Genomic DNA, 25850 nt, shown 5'->3' on the forward strand with positions numbered 1-25850 from the left:
AGACCAAAAAGGTGGCCAGTTTGGCTCCACCAGTCTGCCTTTAGGATTACTACTGCTAAATACTTCCAAGGCCCCCACTGGAGCTGGGAACTTTCCTCACAGGACTTGTGGGGAAAGTCACACGTGTTTAACTAGAGGCACTGATTTCAGATCTCTCACTGGAAACGGCCTGGAAATCAATCCATTTTTAAAAAGCAAAGAAAACTTTGGAATGCTATAAACATTATTTATTTTTTTAGAAAGTATTTTCAGAAAAACAGACAGGAAAATAATCTAGATCATTTATTTATAATTTTAATAAAAACCTTTACATAATCCACATGCATAAAGACCCTTGATGAGCCAATCTGTAGAAGCACCTAACAGGTTAAACCTCATTGTCTGCCAGCATTATCAATGATTGGCTGGCTGTGGCCAGACAGCAGTATTACAGAGAAGACCAATAGACAAGCTTTATTTTTCCAAAAATAATCAGCTTCTAAACACAGTAAAAGTAAAGACTGTACAAACTATAGTAAATTGGATGTTACCAGCAGTTCACTTGCAGGATATTCTTACACTTGATGACATTTCTGTTCAGTGATGTAATCCAGCTACACAGCAAAAAAACAAACAAAACAGCACGTTCTGGGCTAAAAACAATTTGTCACATGGACTGATTTGAGCAGCTGCTTCCTTTAGTGCAAAACAGCCCTGATGCAATGTGAGAGTGTGCAGTAAATGCTGTGTACCTGAATCTACACAGGAAGCCACCCCACATGCTGCTGCTTTAAAAAAAAACTTGAGCGAATTTAAAAATGCCAAAGCCTTCGATAACCAGGCTATTTGCTTTTCAGGTGAGCCAGCCCTTGATGGTGTTCTAATTCTAGCACAGAGAGTTTGCTCTCAATTAGAAGCACCTGGCCTGGATTCATGAAACCAGCATTTCAAGACAAAGTTCCTTTGTTTTATTGAAGGCTTGCTATAAACTACACATGGATAAACTCATATTGGGCCTGTTTCCTTCAGAGGCCAGAACAGGCCATAAGGCACATGCAACTCCTGTGTCAGCTCCCTCTGGCCTGACTCAGAGAAGCTTCCTTTCCTGCCTTTTAAAACAAGGGGGTTTACACATTTGCAGGTTTCCATCCTCCCTACTAAAACAGAGGGAGAACCCCACTCTCTATATCCTGACTTCAGAGAAGTTACAATCCTCTACTCTCCCCAACCCACAGAACAAATCCATTCAACAAAGCTCAGTTTAAAAAGCCATCCAGTTGGTTCAGACATCAACAGTTTATCTGCATAACTGGTTCAGCACCACTAGCTTGAGTCTGTGCACTCCAAATCATTGTCCTGAAGCGTGCTTCACTGTCCTCTGTGCTGTAGCTAATGAGATTAGTAAATATCTGCCAAGAGACCAAATGTACAAAACTATCACTTTTCCACCACAGGTACAATCTGGCTTGCAGATGGGTTCTGCAAGAAGTGCTTTATTAGCTCTAGAAAAGCTGTCATGTAGTTGAGGATGCTCACCAAAGAGGTCCAAGTCTTACTCTGCACCCCCAGGTTACAAAAACTCCTGCATTAGCCCATACATGGAGCCACTTTGCGCCTCTACAGAAAAGCTCTATGTGGCTACAGAGACTGCTGCCATGGGGAGGTTTACCCCAAAATCAAGGGTAAAGGTCAACAAATGATAAAAGAGTCCGTCTGTAGAGGCAAGCAGGCCTCACTGAGTCACCACAGTCAGTTCTCGTAGATACGACTGCGTGAGATTGCGCAGCTCCTCCAAGGCATAGTCCTCTGGCATGGGAAGCCGGCCAATGTGGGGAGCAAGCAGGCGAAGTGGGACTCGCTGCACATCGGGCATGGAGTCAGAGGCAGGTTCAGGAGAATGCTGTAGGCTCAGGACCACTCGCAGCAGGTTAGCAACACGTTTGGCCATATCTGCAAGTGAGCAGAGAATCAGTGAGAATTTAGCCACCTTCCACACAGAGACTGAAGGTAGCAGAGGTCTAACAGGCTGAGTATTTGAAAACCTCCTCTCCAACAGGAGTTAAACAGCAGTGCAAAGGCCAAATCTGGAGTCAGGCAGCTTCTGTGTCCAATCAAATACTTCCTTTAGCATTCCACTGCTCTGATCACTGATCTCTTCAATGCTGCCTGCTCCTGCCAGGAAACCTAGGCTTTGTCTTCACTGACACAAAGGTGTTTGGGGTTTTTTCCATCTTTTTACAGCAAGATAGCTATTACTGGGTAATTATCTCGCTGTAAAATCTGGAGTGGAGAAACATGGCACTGGTAGCGTTTACTGCAAGCTAGTTAGGCAAGGTCAGCCCCATACCCCAGGCTGTACAGGACCTCTACTACTTGATCTCATCGTAAAACTAAGTGTCCTGCCTGCTTTATGTTTTCACAATGGGAAAGCTAACATGCATAAGTTATCCCAGAGTAAATACCCTTCTTCAGTGAAGATGCAGCCTTAACCTATTCTTGGGTGCTCAGGGCACTTCTGGAGAGCTAATACCTTTGGACAGAGTGGTGGCATTCAACTTAAGTGGCTCTACAATTAGAATATTCCAGAAATCACTCACTGGTGCACCTAGGTCCCTCTAATTCTCTCCCTGTGTCCCATAATAGTCTATTCTCCTGGATGCTGTAATACTTTAGTCTCATTTCAGTTGAGTTTAGTGTACAGGTGCTGGGTGGGGTTGGTGGACAGAGGTCAGACTAGATGATCTGGTTGTCTCCTTCTAGCCTTAAATTCTGTGACTAACTCTTACATCTCTAGGTGGCTGCTTGAATTAGGCTGCAAGTGGGTAGAATACCAAGACTGAAGAAATCTATCATTGACAGCTAGTTGCTGATGGCCCTAGTTAAATGGGTGTGAAGGCAAATCTCCAAAGGCAGGAGGAGAAAAGTGGCAAGTAGCATGCAGGGTACTGCAGCGCCTTTGTGGCTATGACTAAAGACACAGAATGTTGTCAGTCATTTATCACAATCTGGCAGCTGAGTGGTTACGTTCACAGTGGTACCGAGAATCATCAATTTATTTTGTACCAGTATTAGCAGCTTTATATGCAGGTTGTTTTTGAGTCTCTCTAGAGCCCTACAGGGACTTAATACCGACAGGCCATTGGGACAGCACACCTATCAGGTTAGCCACAGACGAACAGTAAACTAAGAAGAGTAAAATAAAATGTCAGATAAATGTTGCTGTCGTGGCTGCTTTACATGTATTACCTGCACCAGCCAAGGCTGCCAGCCCTACAGCAGGAAATGCAAGCCAAAGCAAAATTCTGGCATTATGATTAGATGGTCAGTATTATTCAGGGTAGGTTTAAGTTGAGATGCAAATACTGTTTAAAAAGTTAACAATTAAAAATATATTCTTTAAACGGTTGACCATTTCAGCGGCTAAGGCCAGGGCCACTCCAGCTGGGCGCCACCTCTCCAGCTGGCACAGGAGTTAACCGTTAAGGCGGTTAACCAATAAGACTATGCTTACTGGTTAACCTTTTACACCTCTAGTTGTAAGATCCTTGCCTTGAGAAGCTTGACTATCTCCTTGTGTGTACTGTATCTATGATACTGTACAAAGAGCCTTACCAGACTGAGCCAATCGGTCCTTGGCATTGTGGCACTGTATCTGTTCTATCCTATTGCATAGAGATGTCACTTTGGTATGTAACCTCTCCAACTCGTATGCAGAACAATCCAGCTGAAAGCAAACCCAAGACAGTCAGTCAATTATACAGTAGAATGGCTTCAATTAAAAAGAACAATTTGCAGGCTCTTTGGGGCCTCCTGTACCAGGCTACCACGCCAACAAGAGTTAGAACAAATATCTTAGCAGAGAATATAAAGTCTGAAGTTCTTGACTGTGCCAATCCAAGCCAAAGAACCCATCAACACAAAGGAGTTTTAGTTTTGCAGCATGTTTGTAAGGAGCAGATGAAAACTAACTTTTGTTGTCCAACTTGCAAAAAAAATTGAGTGAGGAAAAGATAAAGCAGCAGCACCATCAAGATGTGTGGGTGCCCCACTGGTAAACACATGGTTTTACCCTGTCATCATTACTCTCTTTCTCCCCCTCACCTGATTCTGTCATGTTGAATTAAGACTTCTTCAGGGCAGAGACCACTTATTCTGTGAAACCCCTAGTATATTTCTAAGTGTCCAAACATATGCAAGACACAACTGACATGCCCATGTCTGTGATGGAGTTTAGTAAATAGTGAACATACAGCTATTTTAAAAATAAAACAAACTCTGTTCGCATGAACACTGAAAGAACCAGAATTTTTACACGCTTACCTGCTGAATCCTGTCAAGCATCTCGATGACCCGGATGTAGTCCAAGTAAACCAGCCCCGCCGCGTCCCAGTCCTGGATGAGCGTACTTCGCTCTGGAGGGGACAAATCTTCTAGGAATCCTTTCAGGTAGTTGTAGTTTTCATTAATAATAGCATCTGAAGACGACAACTGGATGAGAAACCTCTTGCTCTAAACTAGTACCCTTCAGTATAGCTGATGGATACTTGGATGATTGAGGGCTGATACATTTCTATCAAGGCTAACAGCTAAACAATATTAGAAAGTCAAAGGGGGTGTAGCTTAAGGACTAGTAATGACAAATTCAATCTTACACCTAGTTTCCAGGTTCAAATCTGGCCAGGAACAGTAACCATCAGAAATTTACTGAATTTGTGGCCTATGAGGAAAAACAAAAAAACAAAACAAAACACCATACTACTTGTTCTTTAGCTGCTGTTCTTTGAGATGTGTTGCACAGGTCCATTCTACTTCAGGTGCGTGCATGCCTAGTGCACTAGAGCCAGAGATCTTTTCCCCTTGATGGTACCACTTGGTGCAGTTCATGAGCCTTTAGCACGCTTAGAGGGGAAGGTGAATGGGTCATGGAATGGACATGTGGACATCTTGAAGAATGGTTACAGAAGACGTTAGTAACAGTTTTTTTTCTTCAGGTGACTGAAGATGTCCATTCCATTTCAGGTGATGGACTGTTGAGACTGGAAAAGGGTTTCGGTGTCTACCTGAACAACTGAACTACTCACCCAAATTTCACATCATTCCTGGATTGCTGGGATATAGCACAGTGTCTTGTAAAAGTATACGGTGATGACCATGTTGCAGCATTACAAATATCATATAGATCCGTGAGCCAAAAAACAAGAGGGAGCTGCTTGAGCTCTTTGGAGTGAGCTACCACCCTTCCTGATGGGATACTTTGGCACTGTCATAGCACAGACACAGATGAAATCCGCAATGAAATCAGTTGCAAAGAAACTGAGAAACTGTTAATTATGCACACAACTGAAATAAACAGCTATGTAGACCTTAAAATAGACCTAGTTCTGTCCAAATAAAAACACCAAAGCCTCTTCATTCTTACCATCCTTTTTTCCTAAGCCATATTCTTGTAAGTATATGGCTTCACTAAAGTGAAAGTGAAACTTAAGAGGGAAAAAAACACCTTAGTGAGGAACTTAGGATGAGGATGTAAGTACACTTTCGTCCTTATTAAAAAAAAGAAAAAGAAAAAAGGACGGATGTAGGGTCAGCAACCAGGGCACAGAAATTCATCATCCTCCCACCAGAATACTACCTTCATAAACAGATGTAAGAAAGAAGTGGTGGCCACCAGCTCGAAAGGTAACTCCACAAGCGCAGCTAGTACCAAATTCAAGTCCCATGGACAGATGGGATCCTGTGTGTGGCTTCAGCCTGTCCACACCATTTAAGCATCTGATGATCATCGGGTTAGAAATCTCTCATCTGCCATCTATTGATGGGTGGAATGTGAGGATAGCTGCCAGATGAAGTCTAAGGGAACAGAGGCCTTAATGCTTCAGGTGAAGCAAATAATCCAGGATATGCTGGATAGCCAAGATTGGCAAAATACCCATCTGCTGAGACTAACTGGATGGAGAAATCCTTCTGCTTCATCATGTAAGCATATCCAATGGACAGTTTCCTGATGTTTAGAAGACTGTTTTCCATGTCCACAGAATATTCAGTTAACCACAGAGCATCCATGTTGTAAAATGAAGAGTGCGTGGGTTGGGATCTAACATCTGACCATGGTTCTAGGATATTATGCCAAGTTCCTGAGGTAGTGGTACTGAACTCCTGACAAGCATTTAGACTGGAGAACCAATGCTGACGAGGCTAGGCTGGTACGATAAAAATTATGTGAGCTTGGCCCTGCTGGAGCTTGTGCAGTATTTTCAGGAGCAGAGGAATAGGACAGGCAAACAGCAGTTTACCCTTCCATGAGACGTAACATACTAGGCTTACCCCTGGACTGGACAGGACAAGAAAGAGTTGCAATGTTCTGAGGACTTGATCATCAATAGTACTGCAAACTTCTGCCCCTACCTGGAAACAACATGGGACCCGTCTGCTGGCAGCAAGTGTGCCGGACAGTGGTGAGGCCTACCCTCTACATGCCTGGAGAATCCCCTACCAGAAGCATAAGGCAAGTCTTTTGCTGCCACATTGCCCTGAGACCTTGGTCTGACAGTTGCTTCCCTGAGAATGTTGGCACCGCAGTAAGAGTCCACATAAGAACATAAGGGTATGGCTACACTTCGAATTTCAAAGCGCTGCCGTGAGTGTGGTCGGAGCGGCAGCGCTGGGAGAGAGCTCTCCCAGTACTGCATGTAAACCACATCCTTTACGGGTGTAGTGTGCAGCCGCCCTGATTACACTGATGCTTTACAGCACTGTATCTTGCAGCGCTCAGGAGGGTGTTTTTTCACACCCCTGAGCGTGAAACTTGCAGTGCTATAAAGTGTGAGTGTAGCCAAGGCCAAGAGTGGCCGTTCCGGGTCAGATCAGAGGTCCATCCAGCCCAGTATCCTGTCTACCAACAGTGGCCAATGCCAGGTGCCCCAGAGGGAGTGAACCTAACAAGTAATGATCCATTCTCCACCCTCTGACAAACAGAGGCTAGGGACACCATTCCTTACCCATCCTGGCTAATAGCCATTAATGGATTTAATCTCCATGAATTTATCTAGTTCTCTTTTAAACGCTGCTCTAGTCCTAGCCTTCACAACCTCCTCAGGTAAGGAGTTCCACAGATTGACTATGTGCTGCATGAAGAACTTCCTTTTATTTGTTTTAAATCTGCTGCACATTAATTTCATTTGGTGGACCCCAGTTCTTGTATTATGGGAATAAGTAAATAAAACTTTTCCTTGTCGACTTTCTCCACATCACTCATGATTTTATATACCTCTATCCTATCCCCCCTTAGTCTCCTCTTTTCCAAGCTGAAGAGTCCTAGCCTCTTTAATCTCTCCTCATATGGGACCCATTCCAAACCCTTAGATCATTTTAGTTGCCCTTCTCTGAAACTTTTCTAGTGCCAGTATATCTTTTTTGAGATGAGACCACATCTGTACGCAGTATTCAAGATGTGGGCGTAACATCGATTTATATAAGGGCAATAAGATTCTCAGTCTTATTCTCTATCCCCTTTTTTATGATTCCTAACATCTTGTTTGCTTTTTTGACAGCCTTTTCCACTGCTCTGCTGGTAAATGACAGGAGAGCAAGATTCCTGGTGCCAAGATCTGATTTACCAAACTTAGAAGAATAGTGCTCCCTGGATTTCTTGTGCTTTTACTTCAGTGCCAGAGAAGGGGATCAATGCCTTCCCTCGAACTATCTTCTTGAGGACTGAGGAGGGAGCTACATCCAGAGAGGCACTCCTAGCTGAGATGAAAGTACACTATTTTGCACCTGGAGCAGGAAGGCTGAGAAGGTGGACAATAAGCCAGCTTCCAATAAGCACGTGGCGCAATCTCACCTCCCTGTCCTTTTCTGTACATAGCTTGAAATCTACCCTCTTAGCATAAGAGGGACTTGAAGCCAGAAAACTAAGACAAGAAAGAAAGAAAATCTAGGCTATGTATAGGAACAAGTAGCTATAAATCAGAAAACACACTCGTTAACTATACAGAAATACACAGGGAAACCACTGATAGGGAAAGTGTAGAAAACAAAGCGAAATGGTCGAGCTACCAACCACAGGCAGTAAGAAGTCGTCAAAGGTGGATCCAGGGAAGCTCTCCCCTTTACTCCTTAAGTCAGTTGCACAAGTGTGCTGAAGGAACATGGGTCACTCCGATGGGTACCACAAAATAGAAACATCTCTGGCTCTGGTATACTGAGCATGCACACACTTGAAGTGGAATGGACATGTGCAACCACTCGAAGTGAATTTGTTGTACAAGCTCAATTCCTAGAAAAAGGAGTGTCCAGAGGGGCCAGGAGCCCAGTGGGAATGAGGACCACTATCTTCACCCCAGAAGTGATCCCTGGAAGTCAGGGCTGGGGCATATTAGTTAAGTATGCATCACCCCCATGCTCTGTTTTATATGGAGGACTTCTATATCAGGGTACCAAACAACGGATTTACTTTAATACAGCTAACAGACCCACTTAATGTTACTGACAGCCACTTCCAGCATGCAGAAGCCACATGACAAAGCTAGGAGACAAATCTCACCTGAGGCTAAGTGCCTGATGACCAGTTTGTGACACTGGTTCCAGTGTCCAGCTTTGAACAAGTAGAGGGCCTCTTTATGCTTATCTCCCTCCATCCTTGCCCGAACTGCCTTAGCTTCTTGAATCCATTCTGGTGGAATGCAGAGCTTTTGTGTCAGGAAAGTTTCCTTTGTCCAGGATTCTGGCGTTTCCGACAGCATGCAGTGGCGGTTTAAGAATTCACGCACTGCTTTCTCACGTGTGCTAATGGGAACAGACAGCAACTAGCTATGCAAACAGGCCATCATTTCATGTTTCACCCTCAAAAATCAGAGCTCTAAGAATGGGCATATTTTGTGAGCAGTCACTTGTAATATCTCTAATTAGTATTAAGATGTCTATAGCTATGACGCAAGTAATGACTCCCAAATTCATAAGAAGCAATCCATGTTAGCCATACATAATTTCCCCTTGCATATCAGTTCTTAGCACTGAAGCCTTTTGAGGGGAATGATCCTATTCTGCAGTCTAAACAAAGGCAAGAAGTGATAAGTGAGTGGGCGGAGTTATCTGGAATAGAGTTCTAGCAGAAAGCAGCCATTTTAAAGGCATTTTTTAGACCAGGGGTCCCCAAACTATGGGGTGCAGAGGAACATTTAGGGCTGGGGAGGAAACACCACTCCGCAGTGGCCCCAGCCTCGGCTCCCTCTCCCAGAGCTGCAGCCCCACTCCTGGCCCCTCAGAGGATGGGGTGGAAAGGAACACGGAGAGGGATAAGGGAGGGCATAATGTAATAAAGTTTGGGGGCCACTGTTTTAGATGGATTAATCCATTTATGGTTAGTATGACACACACAAAAGTTAGTTAGATGTCGCCAGACAGTTTTGAGAGTTCAGTACTCCTAACACCTACAAGCAAAAGTGATAAAGGTGACATCATAAGTGTGTGACACTAAGAAATGCCAACAAGCCTAGATTCCAACATTAAAAAAGTGAGACGAGACCCCACTGAAGAGTGTCAAATTATGCTCTAATTCCTATCTCCAGTGATAAAGAGATTCTTCAAATGAGAACTAAGTGAACAGGTTTGACAGATGAAGACCCCACAGCTCACTTGGCCATAACTGGATTGGCTCTACAACAGTGATACTCAGGACTGTGGCTCTTTAATGCATCTCCTGTGGCTCTTTGCAGCACATGATATTAAAACGCTATGTGATTTAACTAACAACCAATCAGGACCTTTTTACTATGTTATTAACCAATTCTGGAATATTGTTCAGTCATTTTGCTGTGACAATATACATATAAATATAAAATAGTAAATGAAACCAGGAATTCACACAACTGTGGCTCTTTTGAGTAATGTTGATCTCTAATTTGGCTCCTGAACCACTGAGGTCTGAATAACTACTCTTAATACTGCAGAGCAACGATATGTAACAGTCACAGAAGTTAGATAATTTGGACACAGGGTAAACTAATGAGTAAGTATTTTGTCACTGACTACGTACATTTTAGGACTCCAATATTTCCTTGAAATGCAAAATTATATTTTCTTAAGTAGTCAGTATGAAAAGAATGAACTTGAAAGAGCACCCTTGAAATATAGTTTTTAAAACTCCTTTTCAATTTTACTTTACTTTTAAAGTGCACCTTCTCTTGCTGATGTTTATAGGGTTTTTTCCCCCACTATGGTCAAAACTAACTGTAGACTAATGAACTGAAAACAATTTTTGGCTAACTTATGAATTACAATAACGTTAGATGTTACACAACTTAATCAGACCTGAAGAGCTAAGATCAAAAAACTTGTCTTTCGCCAAAAGAAGTTGGTCCAATAAAAGATATTACCACCTTGTCCTTTTTCTAGCAAAATAACACATTTCAGACATGTGATTTTCCAATCGACTATGTCCCTTTAAAACACCCCACTCAATTATATTCTGTACAACTCTGTTCTGAAATCACCAAGTCCTGGTAACCAGCCAAAAATTAATCCAACTCTTTTCACTCCTCAAATGAGAAAACTATTGGCACTACTTAGTTTATTCATTAACAAAAACTACACCCCTAAAAAATGCCATTTTAATGACATCGTCATCTGTGTATTCCTAATTCCTTATCCTTTCAAATAAGTCAGATCTAAGAGTATTAGCATTCTACAAAGCAGTGGTGTAGTCCATGCCAACTAGAAGACCAGGTTTCAACTCAGAGCAGCAATCACTATTTAGTTCTAACAATGCTCTCAGCACGATATAAAACTGCTGCAAAGAACTTACAGTCTAAAAGAAAAAAAAAAAAAAAAAGACAGGCTGCACTGGGCAATTTAGGTGAGTGGTGAACAAGTCATTTTGTTAACTTGTGGACACCATAGTTGTAATTGTAAGGGCAGCATATGGAATTGTAAATGCCATTTTGCGAAGCACTTACTAGCAGTGATGACATCCTAGACTAGGAAGTTTTGTGGCACTTTGCAATTCTCACATTTTAAAACTGATACACTACGATCAATCACTCTGCAGTTTCATTTTGAGTACCTCAAGAAAAGCCACTAGTGTCCATAGATAAGTGCTCCACGCTGTATACAACTACAAATACTCCTTCCAAGGTACTCAGCAAGAGAAGTCTGCCTTGTACTTACTGTGTATTGGATGTATGCAACAGTACAAAAATGGCCCATTCCCAGAGTCCTTCACTTTCGAGCTGGGCAGCATAGCTGGCATTCAGCACTCCTTGACGCTGCTCTGATAGATGAGTATAATTCAAGGCTCTAAGTACTTCCCACAGGTGCCAACTAAGACGGTAGTCCAAGGGGTCGGAAGTAATACTTCTGGGGTCAAGCAGCTGATTGAGATCATAGCATCTGCCGAGAGATAGATTTAGAATATAAGTAACAAGAAGCAGACAAGTAGTTCATTGGGCCCACATAACAAATCCAAGTACTGGTGATATTTAGTTCCTGACAATTCCTTTGTTTTCTTTACTGAATGCCTTTGGAAGTAAGTTAGTGTCCTATTTAAACATAAGTTCAATAGTTAATATTCTATCAAGCTTCTTTGAGTTTGCAACCAGAGTGTCATGTTTCCTCTGAGAAATATGCACCTGCTGCGTTATTTTATCAGCAGCTTTAAAAAAGGCAACTGCACATCAGAAGATAATACTTCACCCTCATTCAGAACACAAGCTGAAGTTACAGGAGAACAAGCATAGTTACAGACAAGACTTCTATACTGGGCTGCTAGTTTCTGATCAAATAAAATGTCCTTTCCAAAACTGTCAAAAGAAAGCTTTTGTGTGGCCTGGCTTACTAACATTCAGAGAGATGCTAAATTGATGCCTCATCTCTTTTCAGAACCAACTTCTCTCCCAGATACAAATGGGCTATACCACTAACTTAGCGGTTGTCTTATTTGGGGAACAAAGTGCTGAAAATTTTGGTCTGGGAGAATTTTGCTTGCTGCTTTTCCCCAAAAAGCTATACATGTTAAGATCTTAACTGGGCATGGTGGGAGTACTGAACTACTTCTGTTTGCATTCCAGGAGGCAGGGAATTTGGTGTAAAGGAGAGTAATCAAACCTCAGAGACCTGTGGGGAAGTATTCACTCCCAGTGGTGTTTCCTCCAACATCTTGGACTTAGGGACAGATCATATGAGAGGAGACATCTATGACTAATTAATTCTGTATTTGCAGAACAAGAGAGTGATGGACCCAATAAAGGCTCTTTAGGTGTTCGGATTCCCATTTACCTGTCACTGTAGAGCTTTAACAAGTGAAAGCAGACATCTCTCAGGGGTCTCTCTGTGCTGTCATCTTCCTCAAGTACACAGCCAGAATCCTCTAGGTAGGGAGGCAAGGGACAGCAGGCATATTTCTCACACTCCGGGGTGTTCTGTAGAGTATTGTACCACAGACTATACTTAGTGACAGCACTGCTACATACACCGCACACATTCACAACTCCTGTGAATTATGAGTCTGATACGCTTTCTGCTTCAGCAAATACACCCACATGGGAGACTGCCAATGTAGTGGCCATTAGCTAGCCTTTAGTAGACACCTCTGGGAGCTATCTATATTCCACCTATTTAAAATGCCCATGCAGTGTCACCCGGCTCTTTCACATTGTAATGGAACATATTTTCAGTTTGCTGTTTTAAAAAGCTAGCAAGTTGCATACACAAGATAAATTTTTTAAAAGGCTGCAGAATCAAGCACACCAAAGTAAGGAAGTGCCAGAATTAAGGCTGCACCGCAATCTTCATTTGGCCCCCTTGTGCATATGCATTAGGATACAGAAATTACCTGATCATACTTTTTCCTCCCAAGACCACTGCCTCAGTCAGTACACAAGCTGGATGATGCTCATTGAGTAGCATCCCATATTTTGTTTTATCTTCATTGTTCAATGTGTTGCTCTAGGCCTTATAAGCTGAATGCTATTGAAACCCATTCTCTGAACGGAGAGCTGATTTCCTCAAGGATTTTTCTATAGCACTTATTGTAGCTTCACAAACGTTGATGAATTTATCTTCACAACATCCCTTTCAGGTGAAATGTATTATCCCCATTTTATAGATGGAGAAACAAGGCAAATGCATTATTAAACAAATTGAGGAACACACAGTGGCTACCTGTGAAAAGTCTGGTTTAGGTGGCTTGCCTGGCATCAAATATGGACCCTGTGGCAGAAGAAGGGACAGCAGACAGTTCTCCATGACAGTATTTGACTGCCTAAATCACAAAAACCCCAAACAGTTACTTACCTGTACAGAAACTGTTTGAGATGTATTGTGCACACACATTCCACTGTAGGTGCATGCACGCCCTATGCATGCAAGTCAAAGACTTTTGCCAACAGTACCACTAGGTGGTGCATGCACCCCACTTTCCTCATGGTCAGAGCTGAGCACATAAAAGGGGCATGGCTGCTGCTGCCTCCCTCTACAACTCTTTGCACTGCTAAATAATATCCAAAGTTGATGGGAGTGTCATGTATGTGTGCATCTTGAAGAATAGTTACTGTACAAGTAAGTGAGTGATTGTGCATATAGACATTCCACTGTGAAACACCATCAGTACTCTTGCAGGTGGTCAGACTTGAGATTATTTGAAGAGACTGACTTGCCAAAACTGGCATCACCTGGAAACCTTTACTGATGGCAGAGTATCTAGAAAAGTATGTACTGATGACCACATGGCTGCTTTGTAAATATCCATTGTCAATATGTGAGGAGGAATATCCAGGGGTTCCTCCACTGGCTGCTCTTGGTCTGTGGACTCCAAACATGGGGTGACTTAGTGGTTCTGCAGGAGCTTCAAAGTGGCTACAGGAGTTGAAGGTGACTTCTTCCTGGGATTGTGTGGCTGCTACATGTCCAGAGGGCTTCGGAGCAGTCCAAGACGCATAATATGGCAGAGTTATTGCAGCCCAGAAGTAAGTTTGTAGCTGCTGGAGCCGGTCCCAGATCTTAACGTGCCAGGGTCAAAGATCTCTCTGGCAAGAGAGCAGGCAAAAGTCTGACTCGAATGCATTGGGTACATACACCTGCAGTGGAACGTATGTGCGCTCAAATCACTTAAAAGCAAACCATCCTTTCTTCCCACAATCCTCTGTCTATTCATTATGCAACAAAAGAAGCAGGGATTCCACAGACAGTTTCCTTCACTACACAATCCTGATTCATCCCCATCCATCAGAGCACCATCCATCATCCTGTGCACTGAAAGAGGCAGAGGATCTGTGGAAAAGAGTCTAATTACATGATCACATACTATCATAATTAAGGCTATGTTTTAGTCACGGACAGTAAACAAAAATTCACAGCTGGTGACCTGTCCATGACTTGTACTAAATATATCCAACTAAATTGGGGGGTGGGCGGGGGTGCCCTGCGAGTGCTCGGGGGGGAGGGGAGGGGACGGGACTGGGACCCCCGCTCGTGCTGGGGGAGGACACGGGGGGTTGGCAGGCTCCTTACCTGGCTCCTTTCAGCTCCCTAGAAGCAGCGACATATCCCTCCCTCAGATTCTAGCTCCGCATGCTGCCCCTGCCCCAAGTACCGGTTCCACTGCTCCCATTGGCCAGAAACTGTGGCCAATAGGCACTGCAGAGGTGGTGCCTGCGGTCAGAGGCAATGCACGGAGCTAGGAACTATAGGAGGGACTTGTCGCCCCTTTCGGGAAGCCCCCTCCCAGCCCCAAGGTAAGCACAGCCCAGAGCCCTATTCTCCCTTCTGCATCTCAACCCCCAACCCTGAGCCCCCTCTCACAAGCACCCAAACTCCTGCTGCTGCTGGGGGTGGAAGGGGAAAAGAAGAGGGCAGTGGCCCGAGTGCCCCAGCAGTGGCCCGAGTGCCCCAGCAGTGGCTGGCCATGGGGCTGCCCAAGCACCCCTCGGGCCACCCATACCCAGCTGTTGCAGAAGTCATGGAGGTCCCTGAAAAAGTCACAGAATCTATGACTTCTGTGACAAACTCGCAGTTTTAATCATAATGCATATGCACAAGAACTAAATTAAAATTGCAGGACCATTTAACTTTTGAAAGCTTGATTTTGCAGACATTCTTTTAATGTACCTTGTGTGTGTGTGTCATTTCCTAGGTTTTTAAAAAAGCCAAATTAAAAGAAGAAATTTCATCAAGGTTCATTACAAGGATTAGAACCTGTAGATCCACAACAGAGACTTCTGCCACTTTAGTAGCTGCCAGGCTGTCATTCTCAGAGTCAGGCACTAGAACTGAAACACATTTTGCCCCTAGGTATCACAGCTATTTGCTGACAGCAGAGGAATGCAGAGATTCAGAAATCCAGGGTTCAACTTTATGTTCTCAGGGAGAGTACTCTAGCTATTACAGAACCATCTTCCTCAGCTCCTCCAGCTTGTGCTTGGCCTAGTCCACCCCTGGACCACTCACCCACCACCTACTAACTGGTTCCTCGTTCTAGTCTCCCACTTGCCAGCCCTCCGGATGTCTCTGCACCCATCTGCATTTCAGTCAGATAGTTTCCTTCTTGCTGCCAAGGCACCAGCAGGTGGAGCACTGAGCACACTGCAGAGTCTCCCCACTCTCAGTCCGTGTGCTGTGCCACTGCAGCCCGACTGCTGGGAAAAGCCTGTTCAGCCCATGGAGTATGCTCAGTACAGATGGAATCAGAGAATTTACCTGCCAAACTCAAAGTCTGCATGAAAAGGGTGATTTTCAGAGGCTCATAACCTGGCCAAATTTTCACAAGGATGTTACAAGACGTATTCTTTACACCAGAGTGACCCTTTATCCAAATTTCAAGTCCCTGCTCCAAAGCACGGAGGTGCTTACAATGAAAGTAGTAAGAACTTAGTAAATCAATGTATTTTTCCCAAGCCTCATCTCGAGAAACAGCTGAACTGATTTTGCTTACGTTTTCCAAAAATTTCAGCCTGAGGCAGACACCCAACACAAAAATTTCTGCCTAAAGTTTAAAGTTAACAAAGTAACAAGCAAGGCCTGAAAACAGGGCCTGGCCCTATAATGGAAAGGGTTAGGCAGACGACAAACTTAATTATATGCTGTGCATGTAGCTAAGTACAAATATTCAAAACTCAACAAGAGGTTTGTCATGGGTTTGAAAGGCTTGCGCCAACTGTTCACAAATTGCCATCTGAAGTTCGGTTTAGATATTTGTTCAAAGAAGCAGCCTTTGTGTAAAAGGAGTGATGAAATGGGACTTTCAGTTTCCTCAGGATTAGCTGTAATGCTAACCCATTTCTGGTCAAGATAGGATTGACCCACCACAATTTGCTGATTAATCCTGAATGAAGCCTCAAGAGAAACGGATGCTGCCCTTTAAACAATAAGCCACGTTCTTAAGAGCACGCAGAACATCTGCTTTGCTGCAATGCCTGGAAGAGCCATGTTTCCCTTTTTTAAAGACGTTAATGACATACCTGGAATGCTGCCTCATACATGTCAAGTGCCTTGGAAATAGAAGCCGTTGGCGGAAGCAGATACCAGAGGTGGATAGCAACAGAACGCTTCCAGTCCAGCTGTGAGCACACATTAATGCTTTTTCTCTCAGACAACTGCCACACCTGAACAACAGATGGCAAGGGTTAAAGCAGATCTGAAGTGAATGTTACACTGAGAATGAGCAATGCTTAGTTTTGTAGCCTCTGACTAAATTACATGAGCAACACTGACCACTGAAATGATGCATTAGGAAGAGACCAAATGAAACCCTTTGTATTTAATAGAGACTGGACACATGCCATTGGTCTGCATGCGTTGGGAAGTCAGTGTAAACACCCCTTTTAACAGCGACTCTAGAACATGTGCTCTTCACTTAGCAAAAGCTAGTCTACAACAGCAGTTCTCAACCAAGGCTCCAAGGCTCCCGGGCAGGGGGAGGAGGGGCGGCACAAGCAGGTTTCAGAGGGTCTGCCAAAATATACCAGAGAGCAGGGCCAGTGTTAAGAGTCACTGGGGCCGAGGGCAGAAAGTCAAAGCTCGAGTGCTATCACATGACGCTGAAGATGAAACGGAAACCCTGCTGCATGGGTTTGAAGTCAAAGCCTGAGCAACTTCAGTTTGCAGGGCCCCCCTGGCAATTGCCCTGCTTGCTACCCCACTAACACCAGCCCTGGCTTTTAATCTATTGGATATGCTGAAAAACAGTTGTGGCACAGGCAGACCATGGAGTTTTTATAGCATGTTGGGGTAGGCCTCAGAAAGAGAGGTTGCGAACCCTTTGTCTACAAGACAGTCATTTATTTTTCCTATCTAGCAGTAGTTAGCTTTCAATTATACCGACGTGACAAATTGTCAGCAAGACTTACGGGCTTCCCAGCCAGCAGAGCAAAGATGCGCAATCTCTCCTCCTGGATGAAGCAGTCTGCCTGCAATCCATGCCAGTCCACTAACTGCATTGTGAGGAGCTCCCGAACCTGCTGGCTGCCTATCAACTGGGAGAGGAGTAGGGCAAGCCTGTGATCTCCTAAAGGAAATAAAATAGCATGTCAGCAGAGTTCTCTGGGACATCACAGACCACAGTCCTATAACATGCAGTTTGGTTGGCTTGGAAAGTCAGGCTGTTTTCTAGTTCCTTATGCAATAACTGCTGTGAGAACAGCGGGACGGCAGGAAAACTTACCAGCCACAAGTGAACAAGGGGATTTAAAAAAAATGGAAGTAACTCGTCCTCTAAAGTCACAGGTATGGAGATTAAAATTAGACTAATTAGATTTCCTTCAGAACCAACCATAAGCACAAGAAAGAAGCAGGAAGGCAAGAAAAAGGTCAGTAATGTTAAAAGCTGAAGTAGTCACTTAAGCCAAACAAGTATGCTTCAAAAACCAATACCCAGCCCTAGAAGCTTAACGTATAACTTGTAAAAACAAACACCATAATCAGTTATATTAGTGGTCATTGCTGTTTACACTAATCAAGGAGAGGGGAAGTTTCTGGTGTACACTTCACACAGATTACAGCCATTATAGAATGGTGGAAGTAAACAGCTTCCAGAGCATGTGCTCTTCCTATCTCCACATTGTCAGAACACAGAGCTAAGAACTGGCCCAATTACAGTTGCTTTACTACAGCAACGTTCAAGGCAGATTTACTGGGCTAGAAAGCAAGCTCTGAACACAGCAGATTTACATTATAACACTGGAATATGAGTTACAAAGAACAGGTGTAAGGTTCCCCAGATAAATCAGCAGAAAGTGGCTAAGCTATTCCTCTCTCTGCCTTAAGCTAGCAAAAATCTGAGTAGTTAGTTTCTCTCAGTAGGAAGTCACTAAAGCCTCAGCCTAGGTATTAGAGTTTGAAGTGTAAAATGCCCTGTACCAGATTCCATCCTGAGGGAGACCCACGGTTTTTCTGTCCCCCCAAAAATACTTGCAGTAGAAACATCTGATTTGCTCCTCTTGTACACTTTCCTCAATAACCATGCAATTTCTGCAGTAAGGCTGAACCTAACATTGATCTTGGTAACAATGGGGGGAAAATGCAGCAGTCCCTGTATATCCCAAAGTCAGCTGTGAGTTGTAAGCTTCTTACCTGACTGCTGTGCCACCCTACAAGCCTCACTGATCCTCTTCCCAGTAAGGTAGCTAAATACAGCCTCTATGTGATTCTCATGCTGGGACAGTGAGACTTCCTCTTCAATTCGTGCTGCTGCAGTCTGTGATAACCAGCGAGAGAAGGCTTTCCTGCGCTCCAGGGTTACAGTGTACTCACTGGGCTCCTCCAAGCTGGCTTCCAACTCCTTCAGGTGTCCCCAGATTGCCTCACACAACATCCATGTCAAACACCAGTACTTAACCACAGCTGGAGAACAAAAAATTAAGTGGTCACAAAGGAGAGAGACATACGTACCAGGAATTTGGAAAAATGCTGTAGAGGGGGCTGTGTCAGTCCTATATTTGTCCTACATTCATAGGGGATTAGACTACTTACTTTTAAATTTATATCAGCTGATTAGCACCCCACAATGCATCAGCCCAGTATGCATCTGATCCAGCCATTTTAAAGTCAATAAAATGAAAGGAGGTGGCCACAACCCAGTCGACTATTTTAAATGTCTGTCAATACACCTTTTTTAGAGTAAAAACAGATTGTGGAGAGTGAACATGTGAAGTAAACACTATCCTGGAGAAAGAGAATGTTTTGCTCCTTTCTATGTTTTTGTATTTCCAATTCTCCTTTCATTTTATTCAGATTGTGCTGCACGGAAGTTATTTGAAGTGAACTTGGACTAAACTGCTCTATCACTTAGATTCTATGCTCCCCCAATGTATATAACTTGATACTCACGTTCTATTTCAGCTGAGTCTCCACAAAAGTCTCTAACCCAGTCAGCATAGTCATGGATGGCAGACACTCCTGGGTTGGCTGCCAAAAGAGGACAACGTTCGTCTACATGGACAGTACTGTGTTTGAGCTTTATCTCCAGAGGTATGAGGTATAACTGCTGGTCCCCATCTGTCTTCCTTTGTTCTAAGGTCAGCTTCTCTATATGAACCTTGAAGGGAGATTCTGAAAGTCTGGGGAAGACAACAGAAGTATCTGTATCTTTCCAATACTAAAGAATTATTTTACACATCTCGTTATCTTGTTATGTAGAAACACACCTCTCCTGTTCCTGATCATCATCAGGTGGATAATGAATCCAGAACCCATTTCTCTACCTGAATGGGATGTCAATATATTCAATAGGTACTCAATCCCAGGAACAGATCAGGACCATATTGCAGACACTGTGGTTACAGAATGAACTGCAAACATCCTGAAACTGACAGTGTGCTTCAATCATGGGACATGAAGAAACCTGATCCTAGGATTTCATCCCTTATTTGGGACACTACCTAGACTATAGAAGTACTACAAAAACATTTCTAGAGTTATGGACACATCATCAGGAAGCACTAGCCTATGTCCCTCTATACTCCATTGCAGGCTTGACCTACATTCTGCAGCTCGCTGGAACAGACAGGAAGTTCTTTGAAAGTTTCATTTAAAGGGGAGGTGCTCCAGTATTCCCACCACTAAATGTCAACGCACAGTAGCAACACTCAATGGGAAAGATATGGGCCCCTATTTATTCACAGATTCATAGTGCTTAATGCCAGAAGGGGCCATTAGACCATCTAGTCTGACCACCTATATATCACAGGCCTATAAATTTTTACCCAATACAAGACTCAACAAGGTTCACTTTAAAGGCAAGGACAGATGGCTCTCTCTATACTCCAGTATATCTGCAAGGGAGAGTTAGTCTTATGGATTACCACTCACGATTTAGGAGCAACAGGAGTTGGCAAGAATCCATATTCCATAGAGTCATTGCGAAGATCCTTGGGCTCACTTGACCCACTCAGTTTATCTCCACTATTTACAAGAGTCCAACTGGGTCCCCAACCAACACGAAATGAGCGTCCCATGAAGAGTGCCATATCCATTAGGAGTCTTCCTTTTCCATAAATAACAGATTTTTGCAGAGGTATTAGCCCCTGCTGCCTACAGACACCCATTGTTTTCAGCTGCACCTCTGGGGCTGTGCTGGGCATGGAGAATGCAGAGGATAGTGGGGAAAGCCCAGTCCAAGAGGCTGCAGATGGAGGATTGCCTAAAGAGGAAGCTCTTGGTCCATGAAAATCTGGCAGAGAAGCACTCTGGAGGAAAGACACACTTGCAAATTTTGATTGCAGCAGCCCTCCAACTGAAAGGAAGATTGGAGAACTTAAGAAAACTCAAGGTCTGTGCATTTAACAGGTCATTTTAAGATGTTCTGAAATTCCACCAAAACTATTCAGAGCAGCTAGTAATCAATAGCATTTACTATACAGTTAGGCATGCCTGGTTTTAACACAGCTGACTGTAGCATGAATGGAACAACAGTTATGGTCATGAAGAGTCATACTAGGCTATAGCACAATTGTCCAAGCCATGTATCATAAGCCTAACTCCCAATTCTGAACCTTAGCGTCCAGAAATCTGGGTGCCTAGCATGAACCTCCAAGCTTAATTACCAGCTTGGATCTTATCTCGCTGCCACCAGACAGGAATTACAGCGCCTGCCTCGCTCTGGTCCCCCAAACCTTCCCTTGGAGAGACCCCAAGCCCAGAAGCTCTGAGTCTTACCGGCAAGGGAAATAACCACTTCCCTTACCCCTCTCTCTCCTACCCAGACTTTCCTCTCTGGGCTAACCTGAGAGTACTGATGCAATCTCTTTACTCACAATACAAGAGCATGTCTCCTCTATTTCACAAGAGACAAACCCCAATACAAGGAAACAGAGATGATCTATCTCTTCGCCCCTCCCACAACTCCCTGTGCTGCAGAGCTTACCCTCCGTATCTAACACCGAGAATTCCCCTCCCCTTGTTCCTTAGTACCCAGAGAGAAAACTACCAAGTCTTAAAAGAAGCTTTATATAAAAAAAAAAAAGACATCAAATATTCTCTGTATTCAAGATGACAATCAGGGCTATTGCTTATAAGAAAATATGCACACCGTCTGATTCAAAAGATATCCAATTTGAAACATTCCAGCAACGGCCACACATGTAAATACAACCAAACAACATAAAAGCCTATATTTTTTTACCTGTACTTACATTTGGAAACAGAAGATTAGAGATAGAAAGCACTATTCATAGCTGAGAGACAGACAAAAGACTCAGACCCCAAAAATTCCCTCCCTGACTTTGAAAAATCCAGTTTCCTGATTGGTCCTCTGGTCAGGTGTTTGGTTCCCTTTGTTAACCCTTTACAGGTAAAAAACATTAACCCTTAGCTATCTATTTATGACACCATGGTACAAACTAAGCACTACCCTAACAAGGGCCTTTAAGTACCTCAGAGAAAGAACAGATGCCCCTCTGTGCCAGACAAATGTGTGTGGCCGTAGACAGATTTAGAACAGACACAGCTTTGTCACCTAGAGGTGCCTCAGGAAACAGTAAGCATTGCTATTAAGTACCACTGGACTTAAACTGGTTCCTTATGAAGACACCCCAGTAAAGCACACTTCATTTAAGTGGACCATGCAGTGCTAATGTTGGCAATATTGCAACTTTCTTAAATATACAAGCTACATTTTCTCCTGTGGTCATAGTTGTCAGTTATGCACACACAATTCCTGCTGGTGTCAAAATGAGCTGCATGTGTAATTAATGGCAAAATACCCTTAACTGGCAGTTAATTAGTATTAAACCCAATCTCTTTATATCATGCGAATGCTCTCAAATGGGTATTTAAATAATGACCCTGTTTGAACACTGTTAAGAGATCAGACTTGAAAGAGTCAGTATCTAGAAAGTAGACACCAGCTGCCCAAAACAAGTTTTAAACATTGGCTTTTCCCAGACTAAAACTATTTTAAAGTGAACACCTGTGTATGTGTCCTGGTGCAGACATATAGATCCTTACAGTACCTGAGGAGTGTCTTTTCTGTCCTTGCAATGCTGAAATAGGAAGCCTGGGAGAGCAGATCTCTTGAGAAGTATCCATTTTTGTAGGCTGTTTGCCAAAGTGATGGTCCAGGATCAAGTCTACATCCTCTTCATCAGCGAGCAAGGAAGCTTTCATGATCTAAAATAATCATAACAAGACTGCATGCTAGCACAACAACCCCTTGATATAAATCAGCAGTGGCTAGCAGGTCTCTAACTAGTGTCTCCCAAAAAGACAAGCCACCTTTAAAAGTTACATATGAACCACCACTGATCCATTCATGCTGAAACTTACATTTCAAATTAGATCATAAGCGATCTGATGGGATGGTTATAATAGATTGCTTTTAGTTCTCATTTTATGAGGAACCAGTGATTTAACTCTACACAAGTCACCTGCTAAACTACAATGGTAGTGTTCTATTTAATAACCAGTACTGATCAATATGATCTTAGGTGCTGATATAATTTTCTCTCAGACCTTGCTTAGGTTGTCAGTACTCAAATGGAAAACCAACTAGTAACTGGGTACTGCAAGTGGGGGAGTTATATTAGTTTTTCTTTGACCCAATATTAAAATGCTAAAATAGTCAGTCACCCATATATAGCACCGTAAGCACTATTTTTCAGCTGAGATAGCACATTAGGGGTCACATTATCCAGATTTTCATAGGAGCAGGTGTGACAGCCTGTCCTGGCTGGACAGCAAACACAGGCCATCACAGTACTTACTTCAAATCTTCTGTTTTTAATCAGAACAGACCTTTTTTACCTCCTCCCATAAAGCACTTTACCAATGATTAATTCAAAAAGCTTTACTGTGACTCCTGGGTATGGTGGATGAAATATACATGGTAAATGTTCAAAGTTGTATATAAATATGCTCATTTTGAAGACAAGCCACAGGGATTTGTCAGAAATTGGGCAGATGGATAAAGCAAGAGCAGGGCCTCTCACTTAGATAACTACAGAAACAGCAAGTGGCTCACCTGTAACACGTGGGGGTTTATACCAAGTGAAGATGCAATATGCGTGGAAGCAGGCACCAGTTCCGGCTCTTCTGTAATGCTATCTTCTAGTATTGAATCCTGAGTTGGTTCCTGCGTGATGTCAGCCATATCACTGTCCAGTTCCACAACTCTTCCCAGCTGTTCCACTTCTGGGCTCTGCAGACAGCAGAGACATGGAAACCATGTTAGAGGATAGCAGATTCAGGGTTAGTTAAGAGAGAACGCAAAAATATTCAATGGCTTCAACAATCACCTGCAAGTGAAGTGAAGTATTCACTAGTCATTTCTGGGTTCCAAGTTAAACTCTAGGTTGTAGATCTTGAACTGCATCAAGGATCTACAACCTATTCCAAAGGACGATCCCTCACTCTCTCAGACCTTGGGAGACTAGCCAGTCCTTGTTTACAGACAGCCCCCCAACCTGAAGCAAATACTCACCAGCAACTACACACCACAACACAAAAAACACTAACCCAGGAACCAATCTCTGCAACAAATGCTGTTGTCAACTCTGTCCGCATATCTATTCAAGGGACACCATCATAAGACCTAACCACATCAGCCACACCATAAGGGGTTTGATCACTTGAACATCTACTAATGTGATATATGCAATCATGTGCCAGCAATGCCCCTCTGCCATGTATATTGGCCAAACCAAACCAGACAGTCTCTATGCCAGTGGTTCTCAAACTTCTGTACCAGTGACCCCTTTCACATAGCAAGCCTCTGAGTGCAATCCCCCACTTATAAATTAAAAACACTTTCAAATATATTTAACACCATTATAAATGCTAGAGGCAAAGTGGGGTTTGGGGTGGAGGCTGACAGCTAGCAACCCCCCACCATGTAATAACCTCATGACCTCGAGAGGTCCCGACACCCAGTTTGAGAACCACTGCTCTACACAAAAAACAAATGGACACAAATCACACATCAAGAATTGTAACTTTCAAAAGCCACTAGGAGAGCACTTTAATCTCCCTGGACACTCAGACTTAAAAGTGGCAATTCAAAAAAAAAATTTCAAAAACAGACTCCAGCGAGAAACTGCAGAACTGCAATTAATTTGCAAAATGGACACCATCAAATTAGACCTGAATAAAGACTGGGAGTGGCTGGGTCACCACAAAAAGTGATTTTCCCTCTGTTGATACTCTCACCTTCTTGTCAGCTATTGGGAATGGGCAAGGCCCACCTTGAACGAATTGGCCACGCTAGAACTGACACCCCCCCCACCCCCCACACACGGTAAGGTGACTCCCATCTTTTCATGGGCTATAATATATATACTGCTTACTGTATTTTTCACTCCATGCAGGTGATGAAGTGGGTTTTAGCCCATGAAAGCTTAAGCCCAAATAAAATTGTTAGCCTCTAAGGTGCCACAAGGACTTCTTGTTGTTTTTGCCGATACAGACTAACATGGCTACCACTCTGAAAACTGAAGTTGTAACAGCATGCAGCCACATACTATGTTTTTATTAAGAAGTTCCTAGCAGTAATCATGATCAGGTATTTACAGTGTGCTAATAAGATTTGCAAAACTAAGTATGTTTACGATCAAAAGCACAAGTTTCACTGACCCATCTAAAAGCTGAGGATTTTAGTAAAGTAAGTTTCCTTGTACAACTCATAGCACCTTCCATATGTGGACCTTAAAGCACTTTACAAACAATGAAAAATTAAGCTTCAACCTCCCTGTGAATGAGCCACTATACCAAGCACACAAGATGCAATCAGAATTAGCCAGTTACTAAGACTTGTATATTCTTACTCTTGTGCATTTCAAGTCATAGCAGTTGACTTGACAGGATTTTACTTCTTTACTGCATTCATACTGTTGAACCAAGTCATTAATGGAAGCGAGAATTAGATTCTGCTCCTTCCTGTGCATCAGATGAAATCTGTTTCAGGTGCAGAATCTTTTAGTTGCGATGATGCACAAGCCAGAAAGAATACAGCTTACCTGAAAATCAGACCATCACACAGACACTTTACTCAAGGCCAATGAACAGATATAAAAAACTCGTTTCTGAAATAATTTATAGAATAAAAAGACCACAAAGACTGGGGCAGCACTAGGAAGAGAACCTAGATCTATGTCCTAAACTTTGCCTTAACCATAAATGCATTGTATTTCCTAGCTCTTCACACCACCCATTTGAGGAGTTTTAAATCCATACTATATAGTCTCCTGATGTTTCTATATTAAGTCTGGGCAACTTTTTGCCCCTTACAACATATAAGCCTACAGCAACAATATAAAATACAAAGAGGTACACCATATCTTGGCTCCTAACAGAAAAGGACAGCCCACAACAACAGTTATTTCTATGGGATGCCCACAAGAACGGTTAAGTGAACATTCAGAAAATCAGATATCCTTGTTTTTCCCATTTTG

General features: G+C 43.1%; 1 protein-coding gene across 4 annotated transcripts in view; it reads right to left on the bottom strand.

Moving 5' to 3' along the window:
* Positions 1-267: 267 nt before the first annotated feature.
* Positions 268-25850, bottom strand: part of NUP98 (nucleoporin 98 and 96 precursor) — a 60070-nt gene continuing 34487 nt past the window's right edge. For all 4 annotated transcript variants that reach the window (XM_032767109.2, XM_032767111.2, XM_032767110.2 and 1 more), the window contains 13 exons: positions 23426-23602; positions 22419-22575; positions 20278-20701; positions 19297-19526; positions 18541-18810; positions 17319-17476; positions 16431-16574; positions 12253-12395; positions 11146-11367; positions 8525-8766; positions 4300-4454; positions 3592-3703; positions 268-1929 (listed from right to left, as the gene is read on the bottom strand). In XM_032767109.2, the coding sequence (XP_032623000.1) occupies positions 1712-1929; positions 3592-3703; positions 4300-4454; positions 8525-8766; positions 11146-11367; positions 12253-12395; positions 16431-16574; positions 17319-17476; positions 18541-18810; positions 19297-19526; positions 20278-20701; positions 22419-22575; positions 23426-23602 (2652 nt within the window). In that variant the 3' untranslated portion in view covers positions 268-1711. The remainder of the gene's footprint in view (positions 1930-3591; positions 3704-4299; positions 4455-8524; positions 8767-11145; positions 11368-12252; positions 12396-16430; positions 16575-17318; positions 17477-18540; positions 18811-19296; positions 19527-20277; positions 20702-22418; positions 22576-23425; positions 23603-25850) is intronic.

This window comes from Chelonoidis abingdonii, chromosome 1, assembly GCF_003597395.2.
Source record: "Chelonoidis abingdonii isolate Lonesome George chromosome 1, CheloAbing_2.0, whole genome shotgun sequence".
NCBI lineage: Eukaryota > Metazoa > Chordata > Testudines > Testudinidae > Chelonoidis > Chelonoidis abingdonii.